This window comes from Pundamilia nyererei, unplaced genomic scaffold, assembly GCF_000239375.1.
Source record: "Pundamilia nyererei isolate P.nyererei 1_Seehausen unplaced genomic scaffold, PunNye1.0 scaffold00003, whole genome shotgun sequence".
Lineage (NCBI taxonomy): Eukaryota > Metazoa > Chordata > Actinopteri > Cichliformes > Cichlidae > Pundamilia > Pundamilia nyererei.
In genome coordinates, this window is record NW_005187404.1 from 4,018,531 (window position 1) to 4,029,169 (window position 10,639).

Below are 10,639 nucleotides of genomic sequence, written 5' to 3' on the forward strand. Positions count from 1 at the left end.
TTATAAAATGGCCACTAAGTATATAGTACTGTGTAAAGGTTTTAGGCAGGTGAGAAAAAATGATGCAAACAAAGAATGCTTTTAAAACGGCAGTATTAATCATTTATTTTCATCAATCAACAAAATGAAGTGAATGAACCAAAGTGAAATCTAAATTAAATCAGTATTTGGTATGACCAGCATCCATTCTTCTAGGTACACTTGCACACAGTTTTTGAAGAAACTCGGCTGGTGGTTGTTTCAAGCATCTTGGAGAACTAACCACTGATCTTCTGTGGATGTAGGCTTCCTCACATCCTTCTGTCTCTTCATGTAATCACAGGCTATCTTAAGACAAGTGTGCTTGGGATCATGAGGTATTTCAGTAACATCCAAATGCACTTGTACACATAAACCTGAAAAAACAATCATATACGTGAGCAAGAGTCAGCTCAATTTTGTGGTGCTCGTACTACATCTAGTGGCAGTTTGACTACATTGCAGCTGAAGGTGAACTTTGAGGTTTAAAGCTGCATGTGGTGTAGTGAAGTGCGAGTGTAACTCTTCCCACAACTTCAGTTAAATTACATAACTTTTATTGGTTGAAAAGGGACACAGACAGAATTTGAAACTCTAAAAACAAAAAGAAAAGATAAATTAGGCACCGAACAAGAGTGTTTCAAGCAAATTTAGGAAATGAAAACACCCTTTAGAGAATTTTTGGTAATTCCAGGGAATGGGGAATAACAGACAGGCTCCTCTTACCAAAAACTGTAAATAGCACAAACATTTTACCGATAAATATCTTCAAGGAAGTAAAAGTTAGACTGAAATAAATATTATGCTTAATAGCATACAAAAGGTTACATGTGATAACCTGAGAACAGTCACCTGAGAAAACGTCAGAATTGTGGAGAAGACCGCAATATCCCCCATTAGGGAACGTTTAACGGCCATTTAAATAAAATACAGAAAAAACACATTTCCCTTGTATTGAACATTGCACCTTACAAGGAAATCTGAAAATACTGGAACTTACTGCACAATACACAAAATTTGCTTAAAATTACAAGTTAATCTGCACAAAATGTTCTGAATTCCAGCTTTTCTTCATCCACATTTTTTCCAGTACATGTCAGTTATTATTTCTGACCCCAATGTAGTACTATTCTATTAAAAAATAAACAAAAACAAAAAAAATCAACACTAAGATGACTGAACTTTTCTTTTTTGTTTATTAAAATAAAAAATATATAGTATTTACACTGTTGTTTAAAAATCTAGGGAAAAAAACATTAAAAATTGGCTACAGAAGAAATGTACAGGAGGGGATTTTAAAGTGCAGCAATGACAGTATTTTCTTTTTTTCAAATGACTCATAGTCCACAAGTGACCATTGTAGCGAGTGTGCCAGGTTCTTCCCACAGTGGTTGGTGTAACAACAAAGTACACATATACATAGTATACAAATACAAACATACATATGTATAATTCTTCTAACTTCTTGTTTTTCGTCTATCGTCACACGGCGTCAGGAGGTATTTCTGTCACAGTTTTCCAGTATTCAACAACAACCTAACCGCACACCGCTGATAAAGTCTGTTTTTTTGCTTTTACATAGTGAAGTCAGCCACTCTCACTTTACTGACGCACTTTGCTTCACCAGTAAAAGAACAAGATATGATACTTCCTCAAACGCTAAAAGTCACAAGTGTTGAGTGTGAAATGTTAATAGCATGTAGTTCCTGGTGATGGGTCACTCACTCTTGGCGAGGCCTGGTGAGGTTATTCCTATTTTGCGTGGAACCAGCTGATCACAGTGTGTAATTGACACAGAGGAGACGATATCTTTCCCTCTAGATCCTTGAACGTGGGTTTAATGTTGTCCTTCACTGGTTCATCAAGCAGCTTCTTTTTCTCCATTTTTTTCACAAAGTGATATTTCCACCCTGGATTAAATAAAACACAGAAGGAAATAATTAGGCAGAAGGAAAGAACAAGGAAAGCGAAAGCACTATCTGTTCTAATCTACAAGCAGAAATCAAAAGTACAATTTTGATTTCTATGAAAAGTTACACAGATTACTGTGTAATCAAAGTATTATGACTACACTATTATAGACAATTAAACACTTACTTACGCCTCATTTGTATTTACTCTCTCTAGCCTCATACTGCCTCCTGAAAAACAACACAGAGCCTGCCATGAGTTTCTGCACATTTTGAGTTATTCATTCTCTTATTTTCATGTCCCTGCAGTTTTACACATGTGTGCAATCTCTGTGCTCACCTGTCCGTCTTCTCCAGCACAAAACACCTGCAATCATGACCACCACCACCACCAGTATACAAATGGCTGTCATAATTACTATATCAGTGCTGCGTTGATCCTGATGAGCACCTATCAATGAGAACAACTGTATCAGAATCAAGATTATTACAAAGAACCCCACATGACAAGTATTGTGAAATACAGAAAAAAAGAGTTATTATATTTAATTACCCTGAAAAACTAAAACAAAAAAGTGAACTGAACTAAAAACAAGGCATGTCTGCCTTTTCTTTTCCATGCTGGGGAACTTAAAGGTCAACTTAAACTATTTCATGAAAATGAACTGCCGAATGTTTTAACTTAATCGTTTTCCTTAAATCTGAATTAAACTGAATTCATTTCACAGAACTAACATAAGTACAAACCCCACTGTATGATTAAACTGTATGATTCTTGATTCAGGAAAACGTTTATAGCACACTCTTAGCATATGCAGAAAAGACTCGTTAATCTTTCTTTTTACATTGGGCACAGCAGTAATACTACACTACTACTGCTGTCAGTGCTGATATTGTGATGTTATCACCCAGCAACCACAATGTATTCACAGTGTCACAGCTTCACTATTTTAACATGAAGGTAAATTAAAAACCACCAAACAACTGATCAGAAAAGAAAAGGGAACAATCATTATAATTTAATATGTCAAAACATGACATATAGTAAAACTGCAAAGCTCTAAAAAACCTGGAACTTCCCCCACGCACCCACTCTGTTGTTGTATTAATAAACATATAGTAGGCTCAAACAAATTTTACATTTCCATAATACCTCAGTTTAAGAACAAATACAGCACGTAATTTTTATCACGTCAGTCTCAGCAGTAATTTGAGTTTGATTCTGCAGGAAATGCTTTGCTATTCAGTCACTTTCATTCGTCTTGCTGAAAAATGTAATCTAGTAGCCTCACATAAGTTTTAAAAATCTCAAAAATCACAAAAACTCAACCTAAACTGTTCTGTGTCAGCCACACAAATGCTGACAGAATAAGAGGATGTTGCTATGAAATAAAACAATAAAGGGGATATATGCCAAGAGATTTCCACTGGCTTTCAAACTTCCCAAAACTTGTCCAGTAGCTAATTGTGGGAACTACTTTGATAAAGAAATAATTGTCTTTTCTAAGATGAACAGGCTACTCACAGACTGAGAACTCATCCGAAGTGACGTCACCCACGGAGCAGCTGAACTTTATCTCCCCGTTCGAGCAGTTATAACTCACAGCGGTGGTAATGTTATACAGCAATGTACTTGGATTTGGGGAAGAGACAGACTTCACATGTTGCCATATCTGCCTGATGGTCTCATTAGTGCTGGTAACTATAGCCTGAACTATCATGCTGGATTCTGGGTATCCATTATTTGATGTACACGTTGTCTGGCAATTCTGGGTTTCCTCGCTGCAGACTGGAGGACTGAATAAAGGCCTGCTGTACTTTGCTAGAAGAAAGACACAAGGAAAGTGATATCAGCCTGGTGTTTCCAACATGTACAAAGGAACTGGCGCATATATGAATATAAACAAAGAAAACAGCTGTTTTCTTTGTTTATATTTATATTACATGCACATACTTTACACTATTGTAACGCTTCATCTTAAAGGTCTATTCACACTGACAGTCATATAAAAATGAACTTCATGAGATGAATTGAAGACATAAATACCTGTGACACTGAGGGTTATTGAGTCTTCATTAATAAGCTGCTCGTCTTTGTACCGAATGTGACATTTGTATTCCCCACTGTGTGAGACCTTTAGGTTATCCATGAACACAGATGAAGTGTTGCGATCAAACTTTGTGTTGTTCCACGTTGCTGGTACTTTTTTAGATTCATAATAACCATTAACAAAGACGTTGTCTCTTTGGAGGTAAAGTAAGTCAATGTTCTTTACTGATTTACCAGAGCAGTGAAAAGTCACATTTCCACCGACCTCCCCTTTGAGAATAGCAGCACCTCCTGTTAAAAAAAAACAAAAAACACAAAAACAAAAAAGGAACAGGGATGAAGTATTAGGGCATATATCTTTTATTAAAGAAAATATCTAAAGGGTGAAATGAATGCAAACAGTTTCTATTTTAGGGCAGACATGTGTTTCCATGCGGTTTTGTTTAAGCTCCTGCAGAGTTCCGCTGCATGACGCGGTAGGCTAATTTCACTTCTTCATAAGCCCCTTTGTCTTTCCTTTTTGTGCAGAATACACGGAGAGAACTTTTTTGTTTTTCCTGTTTTGAAGTGTGAGTGTTTTTGACTGATTATCTACCAACTCGTAAGAAAACATCTCTGGCTTTAGCTTCCAGATATTCAGATTTTTCTACTAATTGCATTTTCCAGCAGTTCTGGGCTGGACTGGTAGCTGGAAACTGAACAGGGGGCATTAAAGGGACTAAGACAGGAAAGCTATAATATTCTGAAGGAAGACATAGAAAATAGTTTGGAAAATGGGGTTACTTGCTTTCTTGGTGAGAGTCAGATGAGAAGAAATAGTCAACACTCGTGTTTATACACTAAATTTGAAGCTAAACCCAAAAACCCATTAGCTTAGCTTGTGTTAGCATAGGGTGCTGCTGTAATGGCTGGTCCAGTCATGTGGATGGCAGCTTCCTATTCATTACAAAGATGTGCGAATAGCATTGATCTACATATTCACCTTTTACAAAGAAAGGAAATCTCCTAAAAAGTTTAACTTCTTCATAAGACCACTCCATCAAACTAAGAAAAAATTAAAGTTATGTAAATCTGAGTTGGGGGAGCACACGTTTTGCTTTCTTTCCTTAGCTAGTGATGTGCAACCAAGCATAATACTGTCATATCACACATTCTTATTCATGTAATAAACAACTGGTTTCTATGTTTAACCACAATGAACGAGTGCTGCTGGCAGAACTGCTCACCTGTGACAGTGAAGGGCCAAGTCAGCGTCAGAACAAGAGATAGCAGCAGATCAAGGGAAAACCTTTGAGTTCTAGGAACACAGAAAATGGTGAATCATTAAAGTGGCACGCGGAGATAAAGAATCACACACACTTTTTTTTTTGCATCAGTGCCTAAAGATGGCTGAGATAGCTGACAGTAACAACAACCAGGAAATAACTGAGACAGTTCAGTAAACAACATCTGTGGCCAAGCAATGATCGTAAAACACAGATAATGAACTTGGGCCAGATTTGCTCTCTTCTGTCACCAACTTCTTAAAGCTAAAATGATCACTTCTCTTTTCAGTTCAAGTAACAACACAAGCGCACACATGAGATCAGTGGGAAGGCTACAAACTCATGTCTGGATCCATAAGCTTTCACATTAACCTTATGCTGATGCCCATAACTAGCTAATATAAATAATTAATAATATAATATTTAAGTAACAGGAGATATATAGGAGGAAACTGCTTTTAAAATTAGAACACCAGAAAATTACATTCCAAAATTGACTTCCTAGTAATCCTTTTGGGATTAACTAACTGTAAGTCTTACAAGTCCAGTCACAACAGTGGCACATGGATATGTATCAGAGCAACAGTTAATAACAGGAACATGTGACTGGGTGTTAAAATATCAAAAGTGCCCTAACCACACGCTGCCTTGTGCTGAAATCATGATAGGAATGATTAGGAAATCGGAGCATTACTTACAGGAAATGATACCGGCTCCAGGTGGACGCCTGTTAGAAAGACAAACTGGTTAATCACTGAAATGAAATGTAGTGTGAGATGCCATCAAGTGGCACATGTACACCTGAACACTCAAAAATAACTTGCATGCAGTGATTTCTCACCATTTACATTTGTCAGGAGAATGATAGTTTTGTCTTAAAATATCATTAATGCTACACAAGGGCGATATCAAACACCCAGTCCCGAAACCCACCCAATCCTACCCTTTCAGTGAACTAGAATCTTATTTGAAACATTTGACTGGCTCTTTACAGTCATGTTTTGGGGGAAAACAGGCTGTCTCATCCTGAAAGAACACACCCAAATGGTTTTCAGTATACAAGAAGCAAAAGGAAAGTCCCAGTCAGTATAAGAGAGGGCTTGTTCTAAAAGGGTGTATTCCTGTACCTGCTAGGAGAAAACAACATTCTAGTTTTCTTTTACTACGCATTTGGTATCATAGGAACCAAATGCTAACCACATAAGCACATAGCTTATTACATATCCTCCCCTGTCTTATATAAATTTGGAAAAATAAAAAATGAAATATAATAAACAAATAGATCAGTTTGTTTCGTCCAACAAGAAGCACAGACTTTATTTGTTTTTGATGAACTAGTTTCACTTGAAATTGTTTCTAAAACTATTCATGAGGAAGTGATCTTTTTTTTTTATTTTTTATGTGACTTTGCTGGCATTGATCAGAAATCTCAGGAAATTCCCACTTGGAAAATCAAATCGGGATTGTTTCAGTTGTAGGATATGGTGTAGTAGGATAAAGCACAAAAAAAAATCACATATGCTTCTCTCCACATTGTCAGTAAATATCTAAAGTGAAGGTGTTTTAAAGAGGCTGACCAGTGGAAACACCCCTACCCTTCACGAGTGGCCATTTAGCAGCAGTGACTGTCATAAGTTGAAACAAAAACAGAGGGAAATCCCAAAGGTCAAGTAACTGCATGGTGTATTTGGTTTCAGGAATACTGATACAAAATGAACTGTGGAAGTGATACTAATGCAGATGGATTTCTTTTTTTTAATCAAGGACTCAAATTAAGTGACAATTTTATCCAACTCTGATGTGGCCATTGGGGGAGGGTGGTTACATTTCCCTAATGAGACATGTGAGAGTAAGCTGTGAATAGCATTTTGTTTGATATAATGTTACATAAAATAATTTACAGATCTTTGATGTTAAAACAACAGGGCACACCTCCAAACTCTAATGCAAATTACAGTACTTACAAGTATATTTAAAAATAGAATTTCTGATTCTGTTTTGCAAATCAATCTGTGAATGTATTTTGTTTTCCTTTTTTCATTATTGTATTTGCAACTTCTGCTTTATCACTACACTGCTGTGCAAACTGAACAGCATTAATCAGCAAGGCTTTGCAGTACATGGGAATTCCCCTGACGTAATGATTGGAGAGAACACTCATTCTGCTGAGCTATTCTCATACACACATACTCTCCTCTAAACCCCTTTTGTCTTACAAATTAAAAACCTCACACCTGGTTCACACAATCAGCTGAATTCATCCAAATGGAGTTTCACGACTCATCTTCTTTTTAGATTTTTTAATCTAAATGATACTAAACAACAAGCCAGACTGTAAAGGATTCTGTGGAGTGCCTCTGTTTGTCTTCTAATGCTGACACTTTCTGCATTTGACCTTTGTTTTTCCCAGAGACAGCCAAAACACAAAAGTTACTTTCGCTTTCCTTTCTCATTCTCTTAATTATTTGGGTTCATGCATGGTGGACACACTGTTTCATACTAAAGTCGTTTTCCCAGAAAGGCTGTACAGTCACACAGACATTCAGTCATGCTGAAAAAATATCTACATATAACAATTTCGATATATGTATATGAATGTCTATCTGTGTTAAACGCTCAGGATTTTTTTCTCTGCTTTCTCTTTGAGAGCACATCTATACTAGTCGTTACCATTACCGTCACAATTTATACTCCAGAGCTTAAACACATTTCCTGAGAAGCATTCATCCCTCTATACAGCCATCCATTTTCTTCCGGTTATCCGCATTCATTTAACTATAAAACCCTTCTCGGTTCTTTGCTAGCTTTGCAATAAGCATGCTGTCTGTGCAGCTGGTTACAAAGAGTTGTATTAGCAGTATATTTTTTCTGTCCTTGCTGCAGTTTCCACTTTACCACGCCATTTTTGTTCTTTTCCATCCATCCAGCTATCCACCTATCTTTCGCTTTTCCGGGGGACAGGTCGCGGGGGCAGCAGCCCTAAGAGGACGCCGAGACCTCCCTCTTTCCCCAGCCACCTCCTCCAGTTTATCCGGGGGAACACCGGGGCGTTCCCAGGCCAGCCGACAGTTTCTGTCCTGGGTCTAACCTTGAGCCCCTCTCGGACGGCTGAACTCCTCACCGTATCTCTAAGGGAGAAGCCACCCTCCTTTCGAAGAAAGCCTATTTCTGTCATTGTATCCGTGATCTCAGTATTAGTTTCAGTTGAACACTTAAAGTTTTAACTTGTATAAGGATTCAGCTCAAGCTACAACCGAACTGTTAATTTGTTCACTGCTCCTGAGGCAAGCTAGAATAAAGCAATGTAAACACCGAGACCCTGACACACATGCCTGCACACTCCGCTTCTCTGTCACTTTCACATAGCCTCGATTGTTTACACAGCAGCTTACATTATTGAGTGACTCACATTATTATTATCATCTAGCATAAGCATGAACGATGATGGTAGCCCGAATCAATTCAAACACTGTTTAAGTATGTGACATTATCAAACTTCAAATGACGCAAACACTCACCATCATGCTGCCGCGCTCTCTGTGTTAAAATGAATGCTAAATCAATCTAAATTCTTCAACTAGTCTGGTATGCTGAGGGGGCGGGGGGAGGAGGAGCCACATCTCAGTTCCTTTTTCATATGCTAGTAACAACTGATAGCAGTTGTTACTAGCATAAAGGCTAAAGGCATGATCACTGACTGTTTTGAAAATGTAGTTAACGATAACTAGAAAATCTAAATCAAATCGTTGCCTCTTTCACTTGGCAAAATCAACAAGCCTTATAAAGAATTACACAGCTGTGAAGATTTTGATTGTGTGTGTGTGGGTGTGTGTGTGTCTGTGCGTGCCTGCTTTTTTATGTGGTAATACAATCAGCCTAAAACACTTCCGTATGCAACAATTTCTGGCTCATCTGAACATGTGACAGAAATTCTTCTGAAGAAATCCCAAATAGTTCTCCTGGTAACAGACTGTATAAATGAGAAATAAAGAAACTAAAGAGCAAAGTTAACCTTAGTTTATTAGCCCTTTTAAGGTATTGCTCTGGCATCGACTTTATCTGCTCCACTACATGCCAGGAACATCAGTGCGCTTCAGTCAAATTTCACCAAATGTAGGAAAAGGATATTTTCTTTCAGGTTGCACAGTAACACAGACATAAGCAAGCACCCCAGTTTTGTTGTTGTAACACAATAAAAATTCACATTTTTAAAAAAGGCTTTAGATGAAACACCATGCGATATTCATTATTCATTATGATTTTCATTTTGAATCTTAGCTAACATGTGTAACTTTGTTTGACAGACTACAGTGAATGTTTCATTGTGCCACCTATGTGACTATGTACTTGGAGACCTATGTACTTCGCTAAAACTGGTTAACGCACACAAACACAAAGACTGTGGCTTTCTGTGTGGCCAAGTTATGGACTTTCTCTGTGGCTTTTGACGTTTTATTACAGGCAGTGACCTGTGAGTGTACAGTACACGCCCACCTCTGATTTTTCATATCATCTCTTTGACTAACCACAAAGTGTTTCACATTGACATTATGGTTTTTTGAATTCTTGCCAACTTTTCTAGAACTTCTTTTGTTTTTCTTGTTAAATAATTACAATGTGTCTGATGACACAATTATTAGTTGATTATTTCCCCATATATGACATTTCCAGGTGGACAATTTTCTCATTTCTAGTGTATTAGAAAGGTTGTTTAATTTAACATGTAAATGATAAAGATTTACACACAAAGCATTTCCCTTCAAGTGACCTTTAGCTCAATAAAAATTTTGTTCATACGAAATTATTTGGGATGTTTCTTGTAAAAGTTCTGTTTTCCTTTGCATTGACCTTTTCAAAACACGTTGGTTAGAGTGGCCTCGGTTAAGAGGGGGAGTGTCTAGCTGCGAGGAATAGGGGGAATACCCAAGATGGGCCGGCAATTTCTCACGAGGCCATGAGGTCACTGACACACCCATTTAGAGAAAAGAATTCTCCACAGCACCTGGCAAATATACTCGGATTTAATAACGAAACAATGTGGAAAAGATTTATCAGATAATGTGGGAATTTTTTAATGTATCCAGGGAAAATTTAAGAAACTGCAGTATTGTTTGTAAATGACTCATCCTTATGCTTTTCATTTAACATTTAGATGACAAACCTTTAATGAAAAGGAATATTATTTAATGCACATAAAATACAAAATACATTTTTCTTACAACTTTCATATCAAGATCTTCTACATACTACCTTGAAACTTTGTCTTACTTGCTTGGTGAAAAAGAAAAGTGCTGGCAATGAGCACTATGTGGGAGGAAAGGCTCTAAGATTTGAAACAAGACATTAAACAAATCAGCTCGTACCATGTGTGAAACTCCCCTCACACCAAACAAAGG

At 37.3% G+C, this 10,639-nt stretch overlaps 1 protein-coding gene across 3 annotated transcripts; it reads right to left on the minus strand.

Annotated features, from left to right (window-relative positions):
- Window positions 1–1,245: 1,245 nt before the first annotated feature.
- On the minus strand, window positions 1,246–8,785 carry LOC102195428 (uncharacterized). Of its 3 annotated transcripts, none has more exons than XM_005720716.1 (8): window positions 8,762–8,785; window positions 5,942–5,970; window positions 5,205–5,275; window positions 3,976–4,269; window positions 3,454–3,750; window positions 2,269–2,379; window positions 2,120–2,159; window positions 1,246–1,928 (listed from the first exon to the last, which is right to left on the minus strand). In XM_005720716.1, the coding sequence occupies exons 1-8, from the start codon at window positions 8,765–8,767 to the stop codon at window positions 1,880–1,882; spliced, it is 897 nt and encodes a 298-aa protein (XP_005720773.1). In that variant the 5' UTR covers window positions 8,768–8,785; the 3' UTR covers window positions 1,246–1,879. The 3 variants fall into 3 exon arrangements, with proteins under 3 accessions (XP_005720773.1, XP_013766073.1, XP_013766079.1); XM_013910619.1 differs by lacking the exon at window positions 8,762–8,785 and adding an exon at window positions 8,139–8,276; XM_013910625.1 differs by lacking the exon at window positions 8,762–8,785 and adding an exon at window positions 8,139–8,276 and having other exon boundaries at window positions 1,861–1,928; window positions 2,116–2,159.
- Between the last annotated feature and the right edge of the window lie 1,854 nt (window positions 8,786–10,639).